The 27,870-nt window shown below is 42.7% G+C and overlaps 3 protein-coding genes across 3 annotated transcripts; 1 reads left to right on the top strand and 2 right to left on the bottom strand.

Moving 5' to 3' along the window:
* Positions 1-17,417: 17,417 nt before the first annotated feature.
* On the top strand, positions 17,418-18,312 carry LOC147985807 (uncharacterized). Its single transcript, XM_087539938.1, has 3 exons — positions 17,418-17,576; positions 17,660-17,737; positions 18,019-18,312. Exons 1-3 carry the CDS (start codon positions 17,418-17,420, stop codon positions 18,310-18,312), a joined length of 531 nt encoding a protein of 176 aa, XP_087396064.1.
* A 3,794-nt stretch (positions 18,313-22,106) lies between these two features.
* On the bottom strand, positions 22,107-23,604 carry LOC147985806 (uncharacterized). The gene is made up of 2 exons (XM_087541751.1): positions 23,258-23,604; positions 22,107-22,533 (listed from the first exon to the last, which is right to left on the bottom strand). The coding sequence occupies exons 1-2, from the start codon at positions 23,602-23,604 to the stop codon at positions 22,107-22,109; spliced, it is 774 nt and encodes a 257-aa protein (XP_087397877.1).
* Positions 23,605-25,876: 2,272 nt separating this feature from the next.
* LOC147985805 (uncharacterized) lies at positions 25,877-27,316 on the bottom strand. Its single transcript, XM_087541750.1, has 2 exons — positions 26,970-27,316; positions 25,877-26,306 (listed from the first exon to the last, which is right to left on the bottom strand). Exons 1-2 carry the CDS (start codon positions 27,314-27,316, stop codon positions 25,877-25,879), a joined length of 777 nt encoding a protein of 258 aa, XP_087397876.1.
* Positions 27,317-27,870: the final 554 nt, after the last annotated feature.

The following is a 27,870-nucleotide window of genomic DNA, read 5'->3' as shown; positions in this document are numbered from 1 at the left end:
CCAAGTAAAGTTGTCGTGTGAGTTTCAAATCTGACCGTTGGAACACGTGTCAGTTCCTTAGTGACCCAGAGTCATTTCGGACAAATCAGGTCGGGTTGCCAAGTGGCTATAAATAGCCCACCCCCTACAACCATAAACGGTTGGCTGCTCAGATTCAGAGTACGGCTTTTGTCGTTTGAGAGCAACCCACCTCGAAGCCTTTGAGAGAGAATTCCTTGCGAGGATAAAGCCCTAACCACCCAGAGCCAAAGAGAATTAGGAATCACTTAAGTCTTCTTGTCTGTGTGATCTGAAGACTTATTACACTTGAGGACTGTGCATCCTCCAGCCGGTTAGGCGTCGCGTTCTGAGCATCCAAGAGACATTGTGGATTGCCGGTGAACGAAGTCTGTGAAGGTTTGGGAGTCTACCTTGAAGACTTACCAGAGTGATTGGGCGAGGTCTGTGTGACCTTAGCTCAAGGGGAATACGGTGAGGACTGGGTGTCCTGAGCTGCGTGTTCAGGACTGGGTGTCCGGGACTGTGTGTCCTAAGGTTTAAATACCTAGCTTCCCTAACTAGACGTACAGTTGTCACAGCAACTGGAACTGGTCCAACAAATCATTGTCTTCAACGAGTCACTGGTTTCATCTTCCCTTCCCTTTACTAACTGTTACTCTGTGTGAAGTCATTGTATGATTGCACTATCTTTTATCTTCACTAAGTGACTGCATTTTCTGTTTGGCTTCATAATATCTTCCTACATGATCCTTACTACATTGCTGCTATTAGTCATTGTGCTTTCACTCTATTGAATACTTGACTATGGCTTGCCAAGTGTAGTCTACCTTCCGCTGCAGGGTAATAGGTTTATTTCTATCGTTTGTCTTCATAACTTCCATGTTTTGAAGACTTACATAAAATTCGCCTATTCACCCCCCTCTAGTCGATATAACGCACTTTCAATTGGTATCAGAGCAAGGTGCTCCCTTGTTCTGTGTGATTCGGTTTAACCACCTGGAGTTTTAGCTATGTCGACTGCAGGGATAATTAAAGTCTCCACTGCGTGCCCCATCTTCGATGGAACTGAATATCCCTACTAGAAGAATAAGATGCGCATGCATCTTGAAGCCATTGACGTCGACCTATGGTATGTCGTCAAGAACGGCGTTCCCAAGGCTGGAGAAGGTGTCACTGCTGCTGATGTCAAGAAGTTCGTTCAACTGGACTCTACTACCAAGAATATCATCTGTGGTCATCTGACCAAAGGACAGTATGGCCGAGTGAGTGCTTTGGAAACATCTAAGCTGGTCTGGGACTGGCTCTCCAAGGTCAATGAAGGCGTCTCAACCCAGAGAGATCAGAGAATCAGTGTCCTTCGCAACCTCTTCAACCGCTTCAAGCGAAATGACAATGAGAATGTCCAGCTCACATTTGACCGACTCACTGACATCACAAATGAGCTTCAAGCCCTCAGCGCTACTGAGATCACCAAACATGAAGTTGTCAAGACACTACTGAGATCACTTGATAGTTCGTTTGACACCCTAGCCCTGATGATTCAAGAACGTCCTGATTTCAAGACACTCGAACCGTCTGACATACTTGAGAGGCTCAACACACATGAGTTTCAGCTTTCTGAGACAAGAGATATCCACGGTCCAAACTATGGGCGAACTCGTGCCTTGAAGGCAAAAGCTGTCTCCTCATCTGAAGAAGAATCTGACAGCAGTTCGGATGATCCTGAAGACATTGGAAGGGAACTTGCTATGCTTGTGAAGAAGTTCCAAAAATTCACCAAGAAGAAAGGTTTCAGAAAGTCTTCCCGATCAAGCTCAAGGAATGATGAAGCTTCTGCGCACGACTACAAGAAGAAAACATGTCACAAGTGCAAGAAACCTGGCCACTTCATCTCTGAGTGTCCATAGTGGGACAATGAGAACAAAAAGAAGAAGAAGAGCAAGGAATATGACTCTGACGACAAGAAGAAGAAGAAATACTCAAAGTCTTCTTCCAAGTCTTCCTCAAAGTCTTCATCACACAAGAAGAGCTCTTCTGGCAAGGCACGTGTGTTTTTTGGCAAGGAAATGGATTCAAAGGAGGAGTCCGCTTCTGAGGAGGCAGAGGTGGAGTCCGCTTCTGAGGAGGCGGAGGTGGTGTCTGAGGAGGAGTCTGATTCAGGCGTCACGAGTCTGGCTACAGCATACGTTGCCAAGTCCATCTTCAACACTGAAGACAATGACTTCATCACCAACACCGATGCAAATGACAAGGACTACTCCACTTCTACGTACTGCTTCATGGCACACGGTGCCAAGGTAAACACACGCACTACTCACTATCAAACATCTAGTGACGATGACTCTGATTGTGGTTCAAAACCCAGCTACAAAACACTTGCTAAAATTGCAACTGAACAACAGAAATCTATGGAACATATTCAAAAACTGTTAGACAGAAGCGATGATCTGTTAGGTGCTGAAATGACTTGATCTGAATCCTTAATTGAAGACATAAAAAATATTCACGTTAAGTATGTGGAACTTGAAAGTCATCATGAAACTCTCTCAACAACTCATGAAAAGCTTTCCTATGATTATCTTCAAAGAAAGCAAGATCTTGAGAAATTGAGAGCGACTCATGAAGATCTTCAAAAGGAAAATGAGTCACTTCGCGCCAAACAGATCAGTTCCGCTCAGGAAGGATTTGAACGACCATGTCTTAAATGCATTGAGCGTGATAATGCTACTTCTGTTGCTGAATGTTCTACTGCTACTACTGTTGCAATATCTTCAACTGTTGATGTGGTAACTAACCCCTCTGCTGAGGATACCACTGCTATTGCTGATGAGAATGCTAGGTTGAAGACATTGCTTGAAACAGGGATGTACAAAAGTCTTAAAGGGCATCAGACACTATGTGATGTCCTCAAAAAGCAGATTCTGAACCGAAACCCGAGGAAAGAGGGTGTTGGGTTCGTAAGGAAAATGAATGCTGATGGCTCTTACTGGAAACCTGAGCAGTACCCCAAAACCACGTGGGTTGCTGCAAAGGAACCTTCAGCAGATCCATCCAATCTATCTGGCTTCACTTGTGCTAACCCCATTATCATTGATGAATCCCTTGATGCAAACTATAAACTGTTTAAGAATCAGAATGGTGAAGTGTTTGCCAGGTACATTGGTACTAACTGCAGGAATGAACCGCCTATGAAGAAGATCTAGGTTCCGAAAAGGTGTCTGGAGAATCTTCCTGTGAATGTCATCATGACACCTCACGTGAAGAAGACAAACCTCAGACCAAAGGCTTCATACAGTCCAAAGGCTTCGTACAGATAGAGGACTCACCTGAGTCGCACTAACGCAAATGTTTTGCAGGGAAACCATACTCAAGCCTATGAATATGAGCGCGGTTCATCAAACCGCCATGTTCATAAGACCAAGAACTATTCTGCTTATTCTTATGAGTACTATTGTCCGCCTGCAAGACTGTTTTCTAGGGCTCCAAAGCCAAAGTTCTCAGATGCTGCACTTAGACTTATTGCTTCTAAGCCACCCTTGAAGATGTGGGTGGCTAAGAAAGCTTAACTCTCTTTTGCAGGGAAAGGTCTCCAGCAGAAAACCAAAATCGTCCGACACTATTGCTGGGGACCTTAAACATCTTGTAGGGCGCAAGATCAAATGCCCGAATGGTCTTACTATGTACTTCGTTCCTGAATCGCTTGCTACTCTCCCTATTAGTCCTAATCGGGATCTAAGCTTTCATAACCCACTGGTTCGTCAAATGTTTTTGCTTCAGAATGCTCTTCGTGAAGCCTATCCCCCTAACTGCACTGTAGGGTACGACACCAACGTCTTTAGAATGGATTATTGATAGTCGGTGTACAAATCACATGAATGGCAAAAGAAGCCTTCTTATGGACTCAACCTTACGTTCATCCGACAAGAGCCACATCACATTTGCTGACACTGGTAAAAGTAAGGTATTGGGTCTAGGTAGAGTTGCAATCTCAAGGGATCAACACATGGATAAAGTCATGCTTGTTGAATCCCTTGGCTTCAACTTAATGTCTGTCTCAATGCTTTGCGACTTAAACATGATCGTAATATTTGGAAAATATCGTTGCCTTGTTCTAATGGAATCTGACAAGTCTCTAGTATTTGAAGGGTATCGAAAAGATGATTTGTACGTGGTAGATTTCTCAGCAGGACCACAGCTTGCCGTATGTCTTCTAGCAAAAGGTTCAGAATGCTGGCTCTGGCATCGGAGGCTTGGGCATGCTGGCATGAGGAACCTCCACACCCTGGCAAAGAAGAAGCTTGTCATAGGCATCGAGGGTGTCAAGTTCAAGAAAGATCACTTATGCGGTGCCTGTGAGGCAGGAAAGATGACAAGGGCCAAACATCCCTCGAAGACAATCATGACCACTACTCGACCCTTCGAACCGCTTCACATGGATCTTTTCGGTCCCACTCATTACTCAACTCTTACTACTACTGCTTGTCTCTATGGCTTTGTCATTGTTGATGATTATTCTAGATATACTTGGGTGCACATAATCCTTTACAAGACTGAAGTGCAGGATGTCTTCAGACGCTTCGCCAATCGAGCAATGAACAACTATGGCGCCAAGATAAAGCATATCAGAAGTGACAATGGCACTGAATTCAAGAACACTGGCCTTGATACATATCTTGATACCTTGGGCATCACACATGAATTCTCAGCCCTGTACACGCCACAGCAGAATGGGGCCGTCGAACGCAAGAACAGAACACTCATTGAGATGGCCAGAACGATGCTAGATGAATACAAGACTCCAAGAAAATTCTGGCCTGAACCATTGGTACTGCATGCCATACAATCAATCGTGTTTATCTTCACAAGCTTCTGAACAAGACATCTTATGAGCTCCTTACTGGCAAGAAGCCAAATGTCAGTTACTTCAGAGTATTTGGCGCCAGGTGCTGGATCAAGGAACCACATCACACCTCAAAGTTTGCACCAAAAGCACATGAGGGTTTTATGCTTGGATATGGAAACGATTCGCACTCCTACAGAGTCTTCAATCTCTTTCATTACAAAGTGGTTGAAACAGTGGATGTGCGGTTCGATGAGACCAACGGTTCACAAAGAGAGCAACTGCCAAATGTGCTAGATGAAGTTCCATCTAGTGAATCAATCAAGCTAATGGGAACTGGAGAAATTATACCTTCTGAAGCTCATCCTGAAGAAGAACTTATCATCTCAGCACCTAATCAACATGAAGACAATGCTCAGCCTGAAGACATTCCTTCTAACAACAACAATGATCAGCAAGAGCAAAATCTTCGCCCTGTACATCCTCGCGTTGCCAATGAAGTGTAGATTGAAAGAATAATTGATAGCATCAATGCACCCGGTCCACTCACTCGTTCAAGGGAAACTCAGCTAGCAAATTTCTGTGGGCACTTTGCATTCGTCTCAATAACAGAACCCAAGAAAGTTGAAGAAGCCTTCATGGAACCTGAATGGATTCAAGCTATGCAAGACGAGCTTCAACAGTTTGAGCTGAATAATGTATGGGAACTGGTCAAGCGTCCCGATCCTCAGAAGCACAACATAATAGGCACCAAATGGATATACCGCAACAAGCAAGATGAGCATGGTCAAGTTGTCAGAAACAAAGCTCGTCTCGTTGCTCAAGGATATACTCAAGTGGAAGGCATTGACTTCGATGAAACATTTGCTCCTGTGGCTAGACTTGAAGCCATACGCATACTGCTGGCCTATGCAAATCATCACAACATACTTCTTTATCAAATGGATGTGAAGAGCGCCTTCCTCAATGGCAAGATTGAAGAAGAAGTGTATGTTGCACAACCTCCTGGCTTTGAAGATCCAAAACATCCTGACATGGTATACAAGCTCAACAAGGCACTGTATGGCCTCAAACAAGCCCCTCGGGCCTGGTATGACATGCTCAAATACTTCCTGAAGAGCAAAAGCTTCATACCTGGTTCTCTTGACCCCACTCTCTTCACGAAGACATATGATGGTGAACTGTTTGTGTGCCAAATATATGTGGATGACATTATCTTCGGCTGCACCAATCAGAAGTACAGTGAAGAGTTTGGATATATGATGCAAGAGCAATATCAAATGTCTATGATGGGAGAGATGAAGTTCTTTCTCGGTCTTCAAATACGACAGCAACGCAACGACATCTTCATATCTCAAGAGAAGTATCTCAAAGATTGCCTGAAGAAGTTCGGTATGCAAGACTGCAAAGGCTTCACGATGCCAATGCTAGCCAAGCATCATCTGGGTCCTGACGACAATGGTAAAGAGTCCGATCAAAAGGTATACTGCTCCATGATTGGTTCTTTACTTTATCTATGTGCATCTAGGCCAGATATTATGCTTAGTGTTTGCATGTGTGCTCGATTTCAAGCGGCACCAAAGGAGTCACATCACTTAGCTGTGAAGCGAATTCTTCGATATTTGGCTCACACACCAACTCTAGGATTATGGTATCCAAAGGGCTCAGAGTTTGATCTGGTTGGATTCTCGGATGCTGATTATGCTGGTGACAAAGTTGATCGCAAGTCTACATCAGGCACATGTCACTTTCTGGGACAATCACTTGTATGTTGGTCTTCAAAGAAGCAGAACTGTGTATCTCTCTCCAATGCTGAATCTGAATACATTGCTGCTGGATCTTGCTGCGCTCAGCTTCTGTGGAAGAAGCAAACGCTCAAATACTATGGAATTCATCTGAAGCAAGTGCCACTCTACTGCGACAACGAAAGCGCCATCAAGATTGCCAACAACCCAGTTCAGCACTCGAAGACAAAGCACATTGAAATTCGTCATCACTTTCTCAGAGATCATGTTGTGAAGGAAGATATTGATATCATACACGTCAATACTGAAGAGCAATTGGCAGATATCTTCACCAAGCCCTTGGATGAGAAGAGATTTTGCAAGTTACGGTGTGAGCTAAATATCCTGGAATCCTCAAATGTACTGTGATCAGGCACACATCCTAACCCTTATGCATATTGATGACTTAGATGTGCAACACACGAAGTAAAGTATATCTTCAATCAATGAAGACATACATTCTAAGTGTGAATACATTAATGTGGAATTTGACTTCGGAGCACCACGATAATTGTGCACCGTGTCTGGGTCTAATACTTCCTATACGGTGGGTAACGCCACCACCAAATGTTCTATTTTGAAGTGTTTCACTCATGGCGTTACCTTGCTATGTCTTCACATTTGGTTTGGCTTCAATCTCAACATGTCTTCATGATTATCTTCACTATGTTGATTATATATATATATACTAGTGTTCTGTCCTCTACAGCATTCACTTATAGCTATGTCTTCTTGTTGAATTTTTTGAACTAAGTGAATGTGATCGGACCCTAACCTCTCTATGCTATCTATCTCAAACTCTATCTCTCCAAATCATATGCATTCTATTGAAACTGTCGAATGTCTTCTCTGCGTCCTTGTCAGCAGAAGATACAAAGACAAACTTTAAGTCCACTTTCAATGCTCATTCCTCCACATGAAACCCGGAGAAGTAGGAACGACCACCCGACAATCCAGGCGTGCGTGGGACGTGGAACAACCCCCGATATGCTGCATGACGGCCACGTGTCCCTCAGATGTGAATCGCTAGGGGCACCTGTGTAATAACGCAGTGCTGCCCCTGTACCTATAAATACACGCCTCACCCCAGTCATTATCTCTTCTTCCACTCTCGCACGAACCCTAGCGCCACCGCTAGCCCTCGACGACGCCGGCGACGAAGCGCTTCGCTGCCGCAACCTCTCCGACGCCGTCTTCACACTGACCGCGGACATCGTCCTCTCCGCCGTCGCCGTAGGTGTCCTCCGTCGCCAAGTTAGGGCACGGAAGATCGAACTGCTCGGCCTCATCTTCCACTCCGTCTAGCAGTTCTTAGTGTGGTAAATAAAACTTCCTTTTTACGGCACTGTTGATCCTATGGTTTTGTCACTTTCTACCACAAGCAGTTTCTATTCAAACAAGCATCTCATAACTTGCCTAGTATATTCACTTATGCTTCACAAAGTAGTTAGATTCCTCACTTGTACTGATCTCTGGATTCGTACAAATCTGGAACCAACTCCTTATCTATGAGTGAATGTCTTCGCACGATGAGGTCAATGTCTTCTAAACTGATTTATATTCAAAATCTTCTGAGAATGCATATGATGCCATTGATCTGTCAAGTGATGAAGATCTTGCAGATGACGCTCTTGAGCAACTCATCAAGAGCAAAGAAGAAGTAGAAATCTTCAATGATCTGCCTCTCTTTGATGTAACAATCATCCACAACTTCATTGATGAATGGTTTGACACGCCAAACATCAGCTTCGAAGATCTGCAACTACCCATTGTCCTCAGTGTCGCCTTCCATGGCGCCATTGCTTCAGAGTTAGCTATCGCCCAACGCATTGTTGAACTGAAGCAAAAGATTGACTATGAAAAGGCTCAGTTCAAGAAGCATATGGCCAAGCTCAGCGTGCAAGAGGTGAAGAACTTCAAGATTATGCTGCACGAGCTCAAGGAAGCCTTTCTCAAGAAACGTGCAGAAGCTCAAGGTTCTCGTGAGCGCATGAAGGTTCTGGCTGACAAATGTGTGCAAGCCTACAATGAGGCTGAGAAGCGCAAGGCCCTCGGGCGTCCTGGCATCGACCCCAGGATGGAAGCAAAGAAGATGAAGAAGCCCGCTATGGCTGATCCTGACGCACCAAGGCAGGAAGCAGATCCCATTGTCTTCCCAACTAGAATGATTGGCTCGAAGCCAAAAAGCCGGTCAAACGCTTCAGAGCTCAAGAAGACGAGGACTGCTGAGGCTGAAGCCAGGAAGAGGAAACATCCTGAAGCCTCTGTTATTGCCCCCTCCAAGAAGAAGAGGAAGACCAAGAAAGATCGAGCTGCTCCCACAGAACCTTTGATTGTTGAACCCATTTCCATGGTTCGTCCTGACGCTGAACGCCAACTGACAATCCATGAGCCTGCTTTCACAGAGGCTCATGAAGCTGAAGACTTTCCAGCAGCTAATCCCATCGCTGCTGAAGACATTGGTCAACATGACCATGTAGAAGATGGTGCAGTCCTTCCTCAGCTCGAGAACAACGAACTAATCAGCATTGGTCATCCTCTGACGCCAATCGCTCAGGTTGCTTCATGGTCTGATCGCCCACAAGAGGAAGAAGACTTTGAGGCCCAGCCAACTCCAACTACACAGGCGTCGCCTGCGTTACACAGGCTTTGCAAAGGACCTAGGCCTCCAGTCTCTGCGTCTGAAGATGAAACTGCTGAAGACATTCCGGCTGCATCAGCCGAGGAAGAAGAAATCCCACAAGTTGCCACTCCCCTGTCCCACCAAGAAGCAGTTCTCGAGGAGAACGTGATTGTGACCGACCCTCCAGCTCGTCAAGTGGAGGTTGAAAATCTTGAGGCTGCCACCACCACCACCAATGAAGCCACTGACGCTGTCATCGCTGAAGCTAATGTGGAGCCCTCCCCAACAAAAGCATCAGAAGTCAGCGAAGCCACTGATCCCACTACTTATGTTCCTGCACCTGCTGCCGGTCCCCAGTTCGACTATCATGTTGAGCACAGGCCTCAGGTACTATAGCCAATCCCAAGATTGCCAAGGTTCCCAGGTCCTACATCAGCACCTGGCTCCTTCAATATCAATGGCTTCAGAGCAGACAACACATTCTTCAACAGCTCCAGGAACCCCTACTCCAGGGAAAGAATATCATCTGATCGGTTCTGGAGTTATCCACAGCGAAGCTATTACTCATGCATTCTATACAATCAAGGTCGCATCTTCCCCCACAAGCGTCTTGACATTGAAGTTATAGCTGGTCTGCCCTGTCTGGAAGAAGCTCTGGATTGCTTCAAAGAGGTTGGACTGCTGCCGTTCATCACTGACCAAGAGCATTGGAATGAAGAGTTGCTGCTCCAATTCTATGCCACACTTCACATCCGCGGGTATAGCAGAGATCCGAAGACTTGGGTCCTGGAGTGGATGACAGGAAACGTTCATCACGAAGCCAAAGCCTTTGACATCATTAAGCTCACTGGTTTGCCCACTCCTGGCGATCTCTACGAGCATGGCTGTCAGCTTCATAGTGAAGCTGTTGAGAGCATCTTTCAGAAGCCTAAACCTAACATGAGTCAGATGCTCAGTATGATGAAGCCATTACCCCAAGATGCTGCATATCCCAAAGAGTTCTTTGTTGAAGACCTTGAGTATCTGCCAAGAACCATTTATCACATCATAAGGCGAACTCTCTGGCCAATCAAAGGACATTCTCCCCATGCCAAGCTGGAAGGTGCAATGAAGACTTTGGTCTTCTACATTCTTCATGGAAAATGCTTCAATGCACAAGACTTCTTCATTCGCCAACTTGCTGCATCAGGATCTGATCTGTTTGGCTTGAAGTTCTATGCCCCATGGGTAATGCGGCTAATCAAACTTCACTCCGCTATCTCATATCAGCCATCTGCTCGCAATCATTGGATTTTTCTGCCTGATGTGGATATGTCTATTGAAGCCATCTATCCTGAGCCTGCCAAGGAACCTCTAAGTCTTCAGAACGCAGAGCATCAAAGTTTTTCTCAGAACATTGAAGGAGTTGAAGCAGTCACTCGTGTGTATCCTTTGGCTGGCACTACACGTGCACCGCATCCTGCTCTCACTGAAGCCACTGACAGTACAACTGCTCCACGACCCAAGAAGCGCACTCGTGTTCTCAACGACCGAGAGCTTCTTGTGGCTCTTCATCAGAAATAGGACAGGCATCATGACTGGCTGAAGCGTCAGATGCAAAGCCTCTTGGTGGATGTTAATCGCATTCGCAATCTTGCCACCAAGAATGCTTTTATTGCCCATGAAACCTCTCGCCGCACATGGAAAGGGCTAACGCTGATGTGTTCTGAAGATGATCTTCAAGAGGATGGCTTCACTGAGTGATTCAAGTTTGACTCCACACCTCCTCGAAGGGCAGTGCTGCGATGAACTCCATCCCTTGAAGACTCTGAGTTCTCTTCCTCTGCTGCAACTGTGACAGCCAGAGTGATCGAGGACGAAGACGATGCTACTTCACCGCCACCTCCTTTAGCATGCTTCGACTCTGCTCCAAGCTCTTCAGCACCGCCAAACACCACCAATGACCCTGCTGCTTCACCTACTCCTCATGGGAACGAGTAGATGCTCTATGTCTTCAAACCTTTTTGGTCCTTACTGACAAAAGGGGGAGAAGCATATGAGGTTGATAGTCTTCAAGCGGGTCCATATGGGCGGGTGCTTTATATTTTGCTTCGTGCTTACAACTCTCGTTTTGCTACATTTGGTTCTTTGAGTTGTAACACTTAAACTCGATGGTCGTCTGCTACCTATCTGCCACCTTGTGTTGCGATGATAAATTCCGCATGTGCGATGATAAATTCCGCACTTAGATCATTCTGCAGACATCCATTTTCCATTATGCATGTCATTATCTTCATATACTTTCACATGCATAGTGGATTGTCATCATAAGTTGAAGTGGATCTCCACAAGTACAACCTGCCATGTGCATTTGCATTCCAAAAGCAAATTACTTATATGCACATCTTCAGGGGGAGCCCTTGCAACTTATGAAGACAATTCCTTATCCTTTACAATTTCATAGATTATATTCCCCGTTGAAAACTTCAACTAGTTTGTCATCAATCACCAAAAAGGGGGAGATTGTAAGTGCATCTAGTGCCACCCTAGTTGGTTTTGGAGTATTGACGACAAACCTAGTTGAGGGACTAATGTGTTTGTGAGAATTGCAGGATAACACAAGTAGAAGTCCCTCATTGATTCGGTTTTCCTACCAGAGATGACCCCTAAAAATGTATGAAGACATTGAAGTCAAAGGTGGTATATGAAGATATTCACATTGAAGACTATGACAAGAGAAGACACCACATGAAGCCTATGGAGCTCGAAGACTTAGATCTTTCGTAGTTCTCTTTCTTCTGTGTTGAGTCATAGGAACCACCGTACTGTTAAGTGGGGTCCAAGAGAACCAGTCAGAATGACTGAAGTGATGCTTTAACAAAACCTATGTCTTCGAGTGAAGACTTTGAGAGCGTATCTTGTCCAGAGTCGGGCAAGTCAGCTTTGCTTGAAGCCCAAGTAAAGTTGGCGTGTGAGTTTGAAATCCGACCGTTGGAACACATGTCAGTTCCTTAGTGACCCAGGGTCATTTCGGACAAATCAGGTCAGGTTGCCAAGTGGCTATAAATAGCCCACCCCCTACAACCATAAACGGTTGGCTGCTCAGATTTAGAGTACGGCTTTTGTCGTTTGAGAGCAACCCACCTCGAAGCCTTTGAGAGAGAATTCCTTGCGATGATAAAGCCCTAACCACCTAGAGCCAAAGAGAATTAGGCATCACTTAAGTCTTCTTGTCTGTGTGATCTGAAGACTTATTACACTTGAGGACTGTGCATCCTCCAGCCGGTTAGGCGTCGCGTTCTGAGCATCCAAGAGACATTGTGGATTGCCGGTGAACGAAGTCTGTGAAGGTTTGGGAGTCTACCTTGAAGACTTACCAGAGTGATTGGGCGAGGTCTGTGTGACCTTAGCTCAAGGGGAATACGGTGAGGACTGGGTGTCCTGAGCTGCGTGTTCAGGACTGGGTGTCCGGGACTGTGTGTCCTAAGGTTTAAATACCTAGCCGCCCTAACCAGACGTACAGTTGTCACAGCAACTGGAACTAGTCCAACAAATCATTGTCTTCAACGAGTCACTGGTTTCATCTTCCCTTCCCTTTACTAACTGTTACTCCGTGTGAAGTTATTGTATGATTGCACTATCTTTTATCTTCACTGAGTGACTGCATTTTTTGTTTGGCTTCATAATGTCTTCCTACCTGATCCTTACTACATTGCTGCTATTAGTCATTGTGCTTTCACTCTATTGAATACTTACTATGGCTTGCCTAGTGTAGTCTACCTTCCGCTGCAGGGTAATAGGTTTATTTCTATCGTTTATCTTCATAACTTCCACGTTTTGAAGACTTTCATAAAAATCGCCTATTCACCCTCCCTCTAGTCGATATAACGCACTTTCAGTGTGAAAGCTGTTTCCCAACCTGGTAATAGGAAAGCTGATGCGGATAGTTTTGCTGTGAAAATTGGTCCAAGCAAACTTGGTGGCTCCTATGTTCGTCGGAGTCCATGAGGTTTGACTAATAAGAAGCCTTCTTCATCTCCTCTTCAAGAGCGGTCTTTGTTGAAAGAAAATAAGAAGTGTAAAGTTCATCCTGCAAAAGTGAACAAAGGTGTGAAGAAGCATGCTCGTGTTGAAGCTGAAGATTCTGCATCTGAAGAAGATGATATTGAAGTTGATTCAGAAGATGAATTTGCAGTGGTATGTGTTTTGTACTGCATGTGTCTTGCTAGTTGTACTTGCAATGATTTAATTGTGTTTGGGCTGGTATGCTGGCCAGGTGAGGCTGGTCATTGTTTTGCATCTATTTTGATTGTGGTACTTATGTTGTTTTAATAGTTGAACTTGTGCAAACTTTTCTTTGTTTTACTTGCCTTCATATGCTTGTTTTGTTTCCTATATTCATTGTTTGTAATGGTATGTGTTTTGTTGTGCATGTGACTTACTAATTGTAATTGTAATGATTTAATTTGTGTTTGGGGTGGTATGCTGGCCAGGTGAGGCTTGTCATTGTATTGATTAATTGAGGGTGGTACTGATGTTGTTTTAATAGTTGAACTTGTGCAATCTTTTTTTACTTACATTCGTATGCTTGTTTTGTTTTCTATATTTATTGTTTGCAGTGGTTTGTGTTTTGTACTGCATGTGACTTACTAGTTGTACTTGCAATGATTTAATTGTGTTTCGGCTGGTATTGCGGTCAGGTTAGGCTGATCATTGTTTGCATCAATTGAGGGGTGGTACTGATGTTGTTTTAATAGTTGAACTTGTGCAATCTTTTCTTTTTCTTTTTACTTGCATTCATATGCTTTTGTTGTTTTCTATATTCATTTTTTTAAGGTGTGGCTTTTTTGTTTTCATTTACAGCCCGTTAGCGTCATGAGTCCGGTCAAGCCGGTGGGAGGCAATGCCGGAAAAGTTGCCTTGGATGAAGGTGACCAACAGAAATTGAACTTAATTGTGCGATGTTCGTTGAGAGAGGTTGAAGATTGTGCTAAATTGCTCGAGAGTCGGCATGTGGCTAGGGTTCATGCATCTGGTTTTGGTTCTATCTTCAGGTGGAGGGTGAAGTCTAACATTTCCCGCCCTCTGATGGGAGTTTTGTACCTGAGGATAGATTGTGATACAATGACTCTTGACATGGGTGAGGCTAATAAGAAGCTTCGCATCACTAGCGATGGTATACGGCAATTATTTGGTTTCCCTCGTGGTGATCGTTCTGCGCCAAGGCCGTCAGAGGACGGATATGATGATGCTCTGATGAAGTTAAGATCGGAGCTTGACATTAGCAGGGACAAAGATATCAAGACAAAGGATTTGAGGAATAATCTCAAGGTTCTCGTGAAGGATCCTAGCAAAGATGACCTTGCTCTGAAAGTGTTCTTCATTATTGTGTTTATGAAGGTTGTGTTGCCTGGATCTGCCCCGCGTGTTTCCAGAGAGGCAGCAATGTTTGAGGGTCTCGTCTTTGAGGACATGGTTAATATGGATTATTGCCAGCTGATGGTTGATGAGCTTAGAAGGGCTGTTTCCAAGTACCAAAGTGGTCATACCATGGGGAAGGCAATCACAGGTTGTGCCATAGGGCCTGTACTAATGTACCTTGACTGCCTTATCCGTGGCAAAACTGCGGAGCCTGACATGCGAGTTCCCCGCATATGTTACATGGATCCTGCCAAGCTTTCTGATCTGGTTGATGCAGATTTGATAAAAAAGGCAATGCAGATCCAAAGACTTGGGTGTTTGGGAAGCTTCCGGTGAGTTTTGTTTGTTTTGTCTCTTGCAGACCTTTTTTTTTATTTTTAGGTATAGCTATTTTCTCCTGTAGTGGACATGTGTACTGTAGAGTTGTCTGTTTATATTTTGTATGGTTTAGGTATGGATTTTTAGTACTGTTGTTTCGTGTTTGGTTGAACTGAATAACTTTTGTTCAACTGGCCTGTTGGTAAATACTAACAAATTGGCAATGACAGTTAAAGTTTTATTAGTGGTGTTGATTTTAAATCTGTTAATATCATGATTTATTTTTCCCTATGTGTTGCGTTGATTGATTAACTATTTTTCCCTTTTGTTTGTAGTGGAAAACTCAAGAGGAGGTTGTTTTTTTCCGAGTGTATAAACGGCCAGTCCTGGAGATGCCGTCGTCTTAGGTTCCGAAGTTTTCATCTCTGCCCGATGAGTTGAGGGATGGCCGTGGTGTTGAGGGTGCTGGTTATGCCCCCTGGCCCTAGTAATGCTAGTGCTTCACAGAGGCAGGGTTTTGGTATTGATGTTGCTGTTTCAGCGTTGGAGCGCGCTGAGCATATCTTAAGTAATGTGTGTTCTGAGCTGCAAAAGGTCCCAACGACAGTTGAGCGTTTGAGCTGTATCAATGGTATCCTTCCTGAAGGTCATCAATTTAACGCTAAGGAATCTGTTGACTACATTGAGATGGAGAGAATTTTAATCGGTGATATGCACGACGGTGCCGCTAATCTAGTTCAGAGCTCGGTTCGCCTGTTGAACAACATGAAGCGTTTCAGAACTATGCAAAACTCTCGCTGCAAGCCATATGAAGAAAGTGCAAATGTTGTTATCAAGCAGTTTGAGCATGATGAGGCTGCTGCCACCGACAGCAGGGCTGGTGATGGTACTGAGGCTAATGTTTTTGACCACGAAACGAATGATGTTGGCTTTGAGCGTCCTGATGTTGATGTGAGTCAGTCCTTGGTGTTCTGCAATTTTTATGTTGTTGTCCTGATGTCAGTGTTGTAGTTGAACTTCCTCATGTTCATCTATTTATTAATAATTTTCTTTCATGCAGATTGATCACGATGAGGCTGCTGGCACCGACAGCAGGGCTGATGATGGTACTGAGGCTAATGTTTCTGATCAGCGTACGAACGATGTTGGCTCGCAGCACCCTGTTGTTGATGTGAGTCAGTCCTCATTGTTTGTATGTTTTTACTATGTTGTTCTGCTGTCAGTATTGTAGTTGAACTTCCTGATCTACATCTGTTTATTAATTTTTCTTTTCATGCAGGAGACCAGTCATAATGTTGAGGCTGCTGTTGACGGTGGAGTTAATGATCTATCCACTGATAAGTGCAAGGTTATTTTTATTTTCATTGTGTTTATTAATATTTTCTTAAAATTTCATGCGCACTGATGTGTCTTGCTTGTTCATTTTTCTCTCCCACACCATTTATTGTTGCTCATAATAGCATTGTTTTTGTCTCATTACATTTGAATCAGGGTACTATTGTTGGCGATGAGCCTTGTTTGCCTGTTGGTGATGTCGCTTTGAATGTTAGGAGCAGCAAGTTCGATGATGTTGCTGTGAATGCTTCCAAGGTTTATTTTTCTGTGCACGTATTGGTAGCTTATTTTTTATTGTTAGTTTTGTTCATATTATTTACTTTTTGCTGAATTTTTATTTTCATCAGATTACTATTGTTGAGCGTGAGGTTGTCCTTAGTGGTGGAGATGATGCTCATGATGTTCCATTGAGTAGTGGGTGCAATGTTGGTCCCAAAGTTGCTGATGAGGATGCTGGTGCTGCCAGCATACTTGATGCCAAATCGCCTGGTGTTGGTATTGCTGGGAATGAAAATGTTTCTGGTTGTGAAGATTTGCCGCCGGAGAATTTCCCGCCTGGAGGTCTTGATTAGGGTGATGCATTGCAATATGCTTCTAGCGTGGAGGGGGTGCCATCCGAGGATGATGATTTACTTCTGTCAATTTCTTCTGACCCCTTGACGTAGGAGGCGCTCTTGTCGTCCCAGGATTTTCTTTCTACAGACCCTGAAAGCACATCAATATTGGTGCCCTCTCAAGATGTTCCATCGTCAAACCCTGAAACTGGAGGCATAATGGTCTTATCACAGGAACTACTGTCGTCGTCAAACCCTGATAGTCCAGGTAAGGACTTGTAAATGGGGTGTACTTCTCAATTTTGGCATTTTGGACATGTTCTCTTGTAGTTGTTGAACTTATTATTTTTCATCATTTTCTGCAAGCAGAAAGTGGTAATGTTGTTAAGGTTGATACGTTTTTCTTCGCTGTTACGAGGTTGCGCACGAACCGTACGAAATGGTTAGTTTGGGATTTTGCCCGTACCATTTTTTGTCTCTTTTTCTTTCTCTAGTTTGATTATTGTTGTTGTTGTAGTAGTTTTAATTCATGTAATCTTTTGTGTTTTTCTAGTGACAAGCCGATGTTTCAAAATAAAGAATGTGATGCCAGTGTTGGTTCTATTGCTAAAGCGTTTGTCCCCACTGGCATGCTCAACTCAGACAGTGTTGATGTTGTTTTATATTCTCTACGTCAGAAGTACCGAGACACTGACAAGTTGATAGTTCCCAGATGGGTGACGGTCAGTATTTTGCTTTTTTTGTAAATAGGATGATAACTTGTTTTGCCAATTTTCTAACTATTGTTGTTCTTTTTGTACAACAGACCAAGATCCGTGATGGAAATATTGATTCCAATGTGCTAAATTGGTTCACAAGATCAGGTGCTGATGGTTTTGACCAAGTAGGTGAACTTGGACTTTTTGTACTCATTAACTAGAACTGTCATGTTTTCTTTGCAGTTTTGGGAGGTGTGGGGAATGAACTTGATCTGTGCTTCTTTTATTAAAGCTGTACTTATTATTGCAAGGGAATTGAACTGATATGATTGTTCCTCAATTTTGGGCGGTGGATATAATTTTCTTTATGATTATTTGATTTTTTGTTTGTACTTATGAATTTCAATTTCCCTCTTTTATTTTATTGTTTGGTAAATTCATTTTTCCTCTGTGATTTTTTTTCCAGCTTCTTTTCCCTACATTTGATCCGCCGTCATTTGTGGCTACCATGAAGCCTAGTGAAGTATCTAGGCATTGGTGCTTGGTTGTTCTGAATTTGAAGTTCCGTCGTTTCGAGTGTCTTGATTCACTCCGTGATGAAACCTGGGGTGATGCAGTTAGATTCTTAAGGAATATGACAGATAATATAAAGAAGCTTTGGAGGGAGTCCAGTGTAGACAGGGCCAAACCGTTCTCACCGGCGCATATTGATGGTTTCTCTTGCGAGTTTGTGCGGGTGCCTCAGCAGGAAAACACGTGAGTATCCGTTTTTAATGATTTTTGCTGGTTGTTTTTGTTGCTGGAGGATGATGTTCCTGTATTTTTTGGATTTTGTGTTGTACCATTTTTTTGATTTTTCCTTTGTTTACAGGCATGATTGTGGATTCTTTATGCTACAAAACTGCAAGACCTATTATTGCCGGGAGGATGGTGTAATTGAAATGGCCGATTACAGCCATGAAGACATTTTGGACATTAGGAAGACTTTGCTGTATACCTGTGCAACTAGCGATGTGTTTGATGTTGACTTCCGGGGTTTGTTTGGCATCGAACCCTGTACGTGTGCATGGACTTTTGTAATTTTTTTGCAGCTTGTACTTCTCTATTAGTACTTTCATGAAATATGTATTTGAACTTACGCTTTGTGCGGTCTTCTTTTTTTTCCAGGTGAGTGGCTGGATCTTGGTGAGCCTAACTACAGGTTCTTTGGTAGCCAGTTTTTGGAGCTCGAGCGCGTAGCTATTGATCTTAGCCAGGGGCGTTCTCCCGAAAAGACAAGATCTGGTGTTATGAAGGGGCAGTTGGGAGCTCTGAGAGGTTTTACGGCTGCTTGTGCAGATAGCCCTACTACACCCAAGAATCCCATTATGGAATTGATAGACAGTGATGATGATGTGTTTGACAAGATTGTTGGCGTTGGAAGAGTCACGAGGAGCGCTGCTACCAAAGGTTTATCTCCCCTTGCTGGAATAGTGGCTCGTAGAGCTGGTGGTGCTAGGAAAGATCCCGCTTTGGATTCTGGCAATGTTGTAAGCACGAAGCATGCGCCCAGAGCTCCTATACAGTTTTGCTCCCCTGTGAAGCAGCTTCACCCTTATAAATTCCCTCACCTGGACAAGGCTCGCAGGTTGTATAATCTGTTGCTTAGTAATGAATGGCGTGAGAAGTATGGCGAGTGAGTATCTCTCATTATTTTTCCTCTTCCTTTTCTTCTGTTGTTTGTAACTGCTAGATAAATATGGCCTGAACTGTTCCTTTTTATACAACTCGAACTGCTATGAATGCCTTATCTTGCTTCTCCTTCTTTTTGTTCTTGTGTGTGCTGCAGGAATACATTCTCAATGATACCTCAGCCTGATGGAAACGTAACTAACTTCACTGGGAATCGCATCTGGGAAGTTTTTTCACCTGGGCAAATGATGGAGGGTGATGTAATTGACTTCCTCATTGATGATTGGAAGCAAGATCCCGATAGAAATGCTGATTTCGCATCTGGGAAAAGGATATTGCTGAGTCCATATTTCATCACGGTAATCAATCAGATCGGTTTCTTTATGTTGAACAAGACTGTCTATTGATTTTACGATTTTTTTAATAATACTTTGCTTGTTGATTCTTTTTCCGCTTTCTATTTTCCATTTTGGCTTTTTTGCAGGTTGTGCTTGACTGTTCATTTTACGAGGATGAAAATAAAGTGTTTAATGTGGAGAGTGCAGTGAGAGATTTCAAGAGCTATGTTAAAGCTAATGAAGACTTGCTCAGTGCCGACCTTGTGAGATCTACTAGCTGATTTTTGGTTTTTATTTGTTTGTTGTGATGCTGGTTTTTACTTTGAATATTTAACAACTCTTTTTTGGTCATTTGTTTTTAGATCATGATGCCTCTATTCAAGCCTATGGTTTTATCAAAGGATAGGAAAGTGAGCCACTATTCCTTATATGTCATGAATCGGTACCGAAGTAGCGTTGACATCCTTGACTCTTTACCTTATCCGAAGAACCACCGTCCTTCGAAGAACACCTATCACAAAGACTGCGAGAAGATTGTGAGTGACATTTATTATCTGTACTGGATTAATATTTTTGCATCTTTGTTTTTGCTGTTTCTGAGAATTAAAACTGTGTGGGTTATTTTGTTTTTTTTACAGATTTCTAGATTGGTCAAAGTAATGAAGGTTGTGTATGGTGATGCTCAGTACAATGCGAGCAAGCAGCCTAATTGGGAGCTGTTTGCAAAGAAACCAACGTTTGTCAAGGTTCCACTTCAAGGGCCGAATGAATTGGCCATTATACTCTGAAGTATCCGGGATGCTATGATGGTGAAAAGATCGTTGAGAACATTCGAGATAATGACGTGGGTTTCTTGTTGAGCTTTTCACTTTCTGTTTTTGACTTATTGTGCATCCTTTTTTTTTATGTGTCATGATTTTTGATAATTTGTTTTATTGTTTTGCAGCCACGCATTGTTGATTGGAACGCTGAGGATCTGTATAGAGTTGTGTTCAACCGTAATAACCATCTTATGGTGACGGAGCTTCCCAAGGAGGTTCAGGCTTTGGCTCCTGATGCATAGGATAAATGGTCATCATTTGCATAGTGAATTGGATAGTTGTGTGATATATCTCTTGAAAACATTGTAGGCTCTATTTTGTAGTGTTTGATGTCTTGCCGAGTACTATGTAATAACTAGTATATTTTGTGTTGTGTTTTAAATCTGGCACAATGTTTCATCGGGAATTTGTTTTGGTTAAGTTTTTTTTGTACTGAAGACTTATATAGTAGTTGAACTGAAAACAATTTTTTTTCCAAGTGTATTTTCGAGTTGTTGCTCAGAAAGTGAGATTTATTTTATTTTTATGTGATTCCATCCTAACTTGGACCTTTATAGTTTCTGTACTCTCGTTTTCTTGTACTTATGATATAGTTCTGTTAGTACTGATTTGAAGTCTCATTCAGCATAAGGCTTTCAAAATTTTAGTGCCAAATTTCTTTTTGAACTTCTTGAACTTTAGTAGTTGAACTTCATAGTAAGAGTTAAAGTACTGGTTTAAATTAGCTATGTTTAAGAGATATTCCTATTAAGTTCAAAACTATTTCTTTCTCAATGCATTAATTGGTATCATCATAGCACTTACCGAATAAACTTAGTTCTACTGAGATTCCAATTGTGCTAGTACTTTTGATTAATTATTTATTGTTTGTGTTGTTTGATGCTAGTATGTCTTTTGTTGTGTTTCTTGTGATTTTTCTCTTTTGTCGAATTTATATTTTTTTGATTTAGTTTTTGGCCTTCTTTTTTCCTAGGCTGTGGTTCTTCTCCAGGTAATGTTTGGTATAATCCTAGCACTTGCTGTATAGACTAAGTTGTACTGAGATTTCAGTTGTATTAACACTGTTAATTCTTAGTATGTCACTGTTTTAAGGAATGCGAACTGAAGCTTCCCGTTCCTTTTTATATATTTGTACAATGAACGTATCGTGTGTTCAACTGTACCAGAACTTTTCAGTCCTAGGATGCTAGTGACTAGGAAATACGTACTGGTGTTTCTTTGCTTTTCCTGATGCAGTACTCAGTGAATTTCTAACTACTTTTTACCATGATGCTTTTTAGTACTGAATGTTGTCCTCGGCTGAAACTTAGTCTTTTTAGTGTTCGTCTGAAACTAAAAACTGATTTTTTAGCGTGATAGTACTACCGTTCATGTCTAATCTGTACTGAGCGTCGAAGGCTACTATTTGCTTTTGTCCTTAGTTAGTTTGCCACTTTTTTTTTGTTTTTGCGAAAATATTCATGTGTTATTTTTTTCTCCATGACTAGTGTTGCGTGGCAGCCATCAAGTTTCAACTTCAACCTACTTCAACTTCAAATGATGGATGAACAAAATAGGAAGCTAGCAAACTTGTTGGACGACATAGGCAAACTTGTTCAAACCCTGACACACATAGCATAAGGTAGCTGGTTCAACATAACGAAAGTAAACTACAAATCTGAAACAACAATACTAAGGACACACATAGTATAAGGTAGCTGGTTCAACATAACAAATGCAGACTTTCATGCATCTTCATCCGCGAAGTTGCAGTGGTAGTAGGGGTCAGCCTCCTGCTCTTTTGAAATATCCCAACCTGTCACGATTTTGTCGATTGTCTTCCATGACTTGTACGTTGCGTACGCATCTATTCCTGCGTACGTGATGAGGTTGTCTGGCAGCGGGCTGTTCCCCCACAGTTTGTGGTCTGCCCTGTTCATCTTCTTCTTCATGCCTTCGTGGAATGGGTGGATGACGCCGCCTGCAACATCGGCCAAGGAGTCGTAGTATTTTCTGGTCTTTGGATCTTTCCACTTGCGCTGCATGTCGATGAAGTTGTTGGGGTTGATTTCCAAACCAGACTCCTGCAGCATCCGCTTGTCACCTCCAATGCTGAAACCAACAAATGTGTACAATTTCTCCTCCAGTAGGAAGTCTTTGAGGCGCTTGGGCCTGCAAGGGGGGAGACACACATTTATAGATTAGTCTTCTTTTTTGAGGATTTAATTCTTCTGCTTTTTTTGTTTTACAAGTGATAATCCATGAGGTAGATGCTTATATATTATGAGTCATGCATGAATGTAGTTCAGAAACTAGTAGACAAAGTCCTGAAATTAAATTCAACTACACCGTGTTATTTTTTCTTTTTTTGCTATCTTCTTTGCTTTACCAAATGCTTCAGCAAATTAGAGAATCATTTTACCAGAGTCAATGATAGATGCGCTGCTTGATTCAAGTTTAGTTTTCTTTTTTGTTGAATAAAAGACCTATACCAGTGCTTGATACATCTTTGTGCATTAATTCTATATCAAGTTCAAAAATTAGTTTGAGAAACATGTGCATCAAGATATGGACCTATACCACTTCACCAAAGATCTTTTAATACATCAATTCTATAAACTATACTAGTGCATCAAGATCAGAATCTATGCTAGTTCATCAAGTTCAGAAATTAATTTGGTCCATAAAGTTCAGAATGCTATAAACTTTTTTTCAGATGCTAATCTGGTGAAACAATCCACTTCACAGTTTCAGAAATACATTTAACTTGATAAACATGTAATCGTGTATCCACTTCATAGACTATAGTAGTTCATCTAGTTGGGAAACAATTTTTAATTAAGTTTTTAGTGACTAGTACTGGTACAACAGATGAATGAACAGTAGTATGGGTTACCATTTTGTGGCTGCTGCGATGTGGTACACCAAGCAGAGTTCCTCGACGCACAACTGCAGGACTGACGCCATCTGTGGAGGTTTTTCCTCGTGGGTGTACTCCACATCAACTCCGATGAAGCTCGGATACAAGCCGCCGCCCTTCATCCTGAGCCTGCTCATCATCTCGTCGGCCTTGTCTGGTTCGCTGGTGCAGACGATCTCCAGCGTCTCCTTGCCGTGGAGCTCAACCCCTTTGAGCGTTCTGGTGTACTCGCGCTTCTCGCCGGGGACGTTAATGTCGATGAGGTTGCTCCTCTTGTCCGACGTCTCGGCATGATGACGCTTGGCGGACGGTTCCTCCGCCATGGCCTTCCTCCGGCGACTGTGGGCTTTGGAGAGAGCCGCTGGAGGTTTGTGTGCAGTGGAAATGGAAGCGGCAATGGTGCTATGTGGGAACGAGGGAGAGATGGAAGACAATGGGGTTTTTTTGCAGTGCGCTGACGGTGGTGTGTGGGAGGCGGTTCGTCGGGGGCGTGTGTGTAGTGGTCGTGGGGGTCGCCGTTTGCACTTCGTCGTGGCAACCGCCCAGTGGGTGGCGCGGGTGATGGCCTGGAAGAACTGACCGTCCAAGACAAATGTTTTTTACTGGTGCACTGATTAGTCTTGTCAAGCTGTACTTACGATCTGCTAAATCCCACTTGCACGTCTCTGTGGTTGTGATGATGGCATTTTGCACTGTTTACGTGACGTATGGATCTGTGATGTTTTTCCGTGTGGATGTTTAAGTATTGTTTTTCTATTGAATCCTTTATACACTAGTGTATGTCAAAACATTTTTTCAGTGCCCTGGGAGTTGTTGCTCAAAACTTGTACTTATTTTATTTTCATCTGTACAAACCTAAGTTAGGCCTTTATAGTTTTTGTATTCTCATTTTTACTGCACTTATGTTTTAGTACTGTGTGAACTGAATTGTAATTTCAAACAGCGCATGGGTTTGAAATTTGATGTCACAGTGGTGCGAGTGGCCTGATTGATCCTGCTGTTTTAGTACTGATGTTGTATGTATGTTTGAACTGATTTTTTTATAACTTAGGTTGGGGGTGGGGGTTTGAGATTATTTTACGAGAAGATCATTCGTTGTGGTGTGGACATATTATATATAAATAATAAATTTAGCAGAATTGACAAATAAATTCTATTTGAACTTTTTGAATTTTAGTAGTTGAACTTGTCAGTTTTTATATAAATAAGAAATTTAGCATATTTGAGAAACATTATATGTTTGAACTTTTAGATTTTTAGTAGTTGAACTTGTCAGTTTTTATATAAATAAGATTTTTAGCATAATTGACAAACATTATATGTTTTGAACTTTTTTAGTTTTAGTAGTTGAACTTGTCAGTTTTTATATAAATAAGAATTTTAGCATAATTGACAAACATTATATGTTTTGAACTTTTTTAGTTTTAGTAGTTGAACTTGAAAGTAATATTTAATTCTGTTTTTTAAATTATGTACATTTAATAGAAAGGCTATTAAGTTTTGTTCTTTTTAGAGGTTCATTGTTTTTGTATCATATTTTTTTCCTTTTTTCATGTAGAGGTTAATTGACAAACATTTTTCTTGTGGTTTATATTTCTTTGTCCCGCCCTCTAGTTTGTATAGCTGGGCTTATTTGGTGGGGTGTTTTGTTGACGATGTAGAGGCTATTGGGCCGTTTTCCGGCCCAGATAGCTCGTCCACGTGCTTGTGCAGTGCGTCGTGCGCGTGCGCTCTGGGTTTAGTCCCACCTCGCTAGTCGAGGGGGCTCCGAACCTGTTTATAAGCGCAGCCGACGCTCACCAGTCGAACTCCTCTGAACACTTACTTGAGTGCTTATACACGGCGCTCGCTCTCTCTCTTGACCTGTGAGCCCTGGTCGACGGGTCCTGCGTTGTGCGGATTACTAGGGATTCGCCCACGGGCTCAAGTTCAAGTATCTAGCATTGTCAGGGCCTGCTCCTGACCTTGGGCGGTCAATTTTTTTGTTTTGTTTGAATCTAGTACTTGACTCCTCCAGTAACTTGGACTCATACTTTTTGTTCTAGTTCTTGCCAGTTTTGTGTGAGTGTAATCTTTTTCATTTGAGTTTTTTGCCTTCTTTTTTGTGTTTGTTTTTGTGATTATTCTCAAGTGTCTTCTGGTGTCATTTTCAGAACTATGGTACTTGCGTGTAGACTAAGTTGTACTGATAGTGCATTCATAGTAGCGCTTATGGACTGATGCTTCTTTGTACTTTTTATTGTAGTAAGTATGTAATGTCCGATCAAGTGTACTGAGTTGTACTGACATGGAACAATGTTGTGTGATTAGTTGCATCGTAACTAGTACTTTAGAGCAACGACGACGTTCCATTCAGAAGCTACTTTTTCAATTTTTGAAATGATGGATTAACAACATACGAAGCTACCAAAGCAAACTTATATAATGAGATAAGCAAAACATTGTACTTGATGACATAACTAAACTTGTTCAAACATGACAAGCACGACATAATCATACTGGTTCAACCCAACAAGAGCAAACTACTAATTTGAAACAATAAGATAAAAGGCAAGCAGAAGCGGAAGTAAAACGAAGGCAGGCTCTGATGTATCTTCATCCCGTAAAGGGGCAATAGGGGTGGTCGTAGAAGTTGTTAGCCTCCCGCTCTTTCGCAAATTCCGAACCATCTGTGATGTAGTCGATCATGAACCATGACTTATACGTGGCGTACGCATCTACTCCTGCGTACTCGATAAGGTTGTCTGGCAGCTCGCTTGTCCCCCACAGTTTGTAGTCTTCCTGCGTGTTGATCTTGTTCTTCATGCCTTTGTAGAATGGGTGGATGACGCTGGCTGCAACATCAGTCAAGGAGTCGTACTCTTTTCTGGTGTATGGAACTCTCCACTTGCGCTGAATGTCGATGAACTTGTCGGGGTTGATCTCCATACCGGACAACTTCAGCTTCTCTTTGTCGCTTTCAATGCTGAAACTGGCAAATGTGAACAACTTGTCATGCTGCAGCATGTTGGTCAGGCACTTGGGCCTGCAAGGGCAGAGACATTTTGAATATTAGCAATACTTTGATGTTTGAACTATCCATTTTTGTTTTGTTTTACAAGTGATGAATCCATGAAGTAGTTGTTTATGTAGGATAAACAATGGATGAATGTACTTCAAAAACTAGTAAAGAAAGTTCTGAAATTAAATTAAGTACATCATGTTATTCTTCTTCTTGGATTATACATCGTTTCAGTCAATGTTGTATGTTCCGCATTGGTACTAGTTTAGTCTACTTTTGTTGAAATAGGTTAACACAGAACCAGTGCTTCACCAAGTCCTTAGTTTATTTTCTTACGAAAATAACATTACATCAAATTCAGAAAATACTTCACTACATCAAGTTCGGAAATATCTTTTTTAATACATCGAGTACATAGACTACTCTATTGTACCAACTCCAGAAACTACACTAGTCGATCAACTTCAGAATTTAATCTTCCGCAAGATTTTCCAAATAGTAATCCAGTGTATCAGGTTCAAAAATACATTTTATAGTATATCTACTTGAGAAAATGCAGTAGTGCATCCACTTTTCACAAACCACACTAGTAAATCTAGTTGGGAAACAAGTGTGATTAAATTTTCAGGATACAGTACTAATAAAATAGATAAACCATATGTAGGGCAAATGAGTAGGATTGCTCACCATTTTGTGGCCGCTGCGATGTGGTACACCAAGCAGAGTTCGGCGACGCACAACTGCAGGACTGCCGCCATCTGGGGAGGTTCATCTTCGTTGGTGTAGTGCACACCAACGCCGATGATCCTACGAATCCTGCCGCCAAGCTTCCTCCAGAGCCTGGAGATCACCTCATTGGCCTTGTCTAGTTCGCTGGTGCAGACGATCTCCAGCGTCTCCTTGCCGTGGAGCTCAATCCCTTTGAGCGTTCTGGTGTAGTCGCGCTTCTTGCCGGGGACGTTAATGTCGACGAGGTTGCTCCTCTTGTCCGACGTCTCGGCATGATGACGCTTGGCAGACGGTTCCTCTGCCATGGCCTTCCTTCGGCGACTGTGGGCTTTGGAGAGAGACGTTGGAGGTTTGTGTGCAGTGGAAATGGAAGCGACAATGGTGGTTTGTGGGAACGAGGGAGAGATGGAAGACAATGGGGTATTTTTTCAGTGCGCCGACGGTCGTGTGTGGGAGGCGGTTCGTCGGGGGCGTGTGTGTTGTGGTCGTGGGGGTCGCCGTTTGCACTTCGTCGTGGCAACCGCCCAGTGGGTGGCGTGGGTGGTGGCGTGGAAGAACTAACCGTCCAAGTTAAATGGTTTTTACTGTTGAACTGACTAGTCTTGTCAAGCTGTACTTATGACCTGCAAAACCCCACTTGCACGTCTCTGCGGTGGTGATGATGGCATTTTACTGTGGCACCGATTCGTATAGTCAAGCTGTACTTATCAGCTGCTTATCCCACTTGCACGTGTCAGCGTCGGTGTTGGTGGAGGTCTGAACTCCTCTACTGTCGTACTCGGACTGGTGATTGAAGTGTAATTGAACGTACCAAATACCAGCGATACTATGTGTGGTGCTAATGTTTTTTTAAAACAAT

The sequence above is a fragment of the Triticum urartu genome, chromosome 2A, assembly GCF_056163025.1.
Source record: "Triticum urartu cultivar PI428250 chromosome 2A, HENAU_Tu73, whole genome shotgun sequence".
Classification (NCBI taxonomy): Eukaryota; Viridiplantae; Streptophyta; class Magnoliopsida; order Poales; family Poaceae; genus Triticum; species Triticum urartu.
Note: the sequence above shows the minus strand (reverse complement) of the source record. Positions and strands in the feature narration are given on the sequence as shown.

Coding starts and splice junctions, on each gene's coding strand:
- LOC147985807 (XM_087539938.1), top strand. CDS start 17,418: ATGTTTCAAAATAAAGAATGTGATGCCAGTGTTGGTTCTATTGCTAAA. Junction 17,577..17,659: donor TAGTTCCCAGATGGGTGACG/GTCAGTATTTTG, acceptor TTTGTACAACAG/ACCAAGATCCGTGATGGAAA. Junction 17,738..18,018: donor GTGCTGATGGTTTTGACCAA/GTAGGTGAACTT, acceptor TTTTTTTTCCAG/CTTCTTTTCCCTACATTTGA.
- LOC147985806 (XM_087541751.1), bottom strand. CDS start 23,604: ATGGCGGAGGAACCGTCCGCCAAGCGTCATCATGCCGAGACGTCGGAC. Junction 22,534..23,257: donor ATCGCAGCAGCCACAAAATG/GTAACCCATACT, acceptor CCCCCCTTGCAG/GCCCAAGCGCCTCAAAGACT.
- LOC147985805 (XM_087541750.1), bottom strand. CDS start 27,316: ATGGCAGAGGAACCGTCTGCCAAGCGTCATCATGCCGAGACGTCGGAC. Junction 26,307..26,969: donor ATCGCAGCGGCCACAAAATG/GTGAGCAATCCT, acceptor CTGCCCTTGCAG/GCCCAAGTGCCTGACCAACA.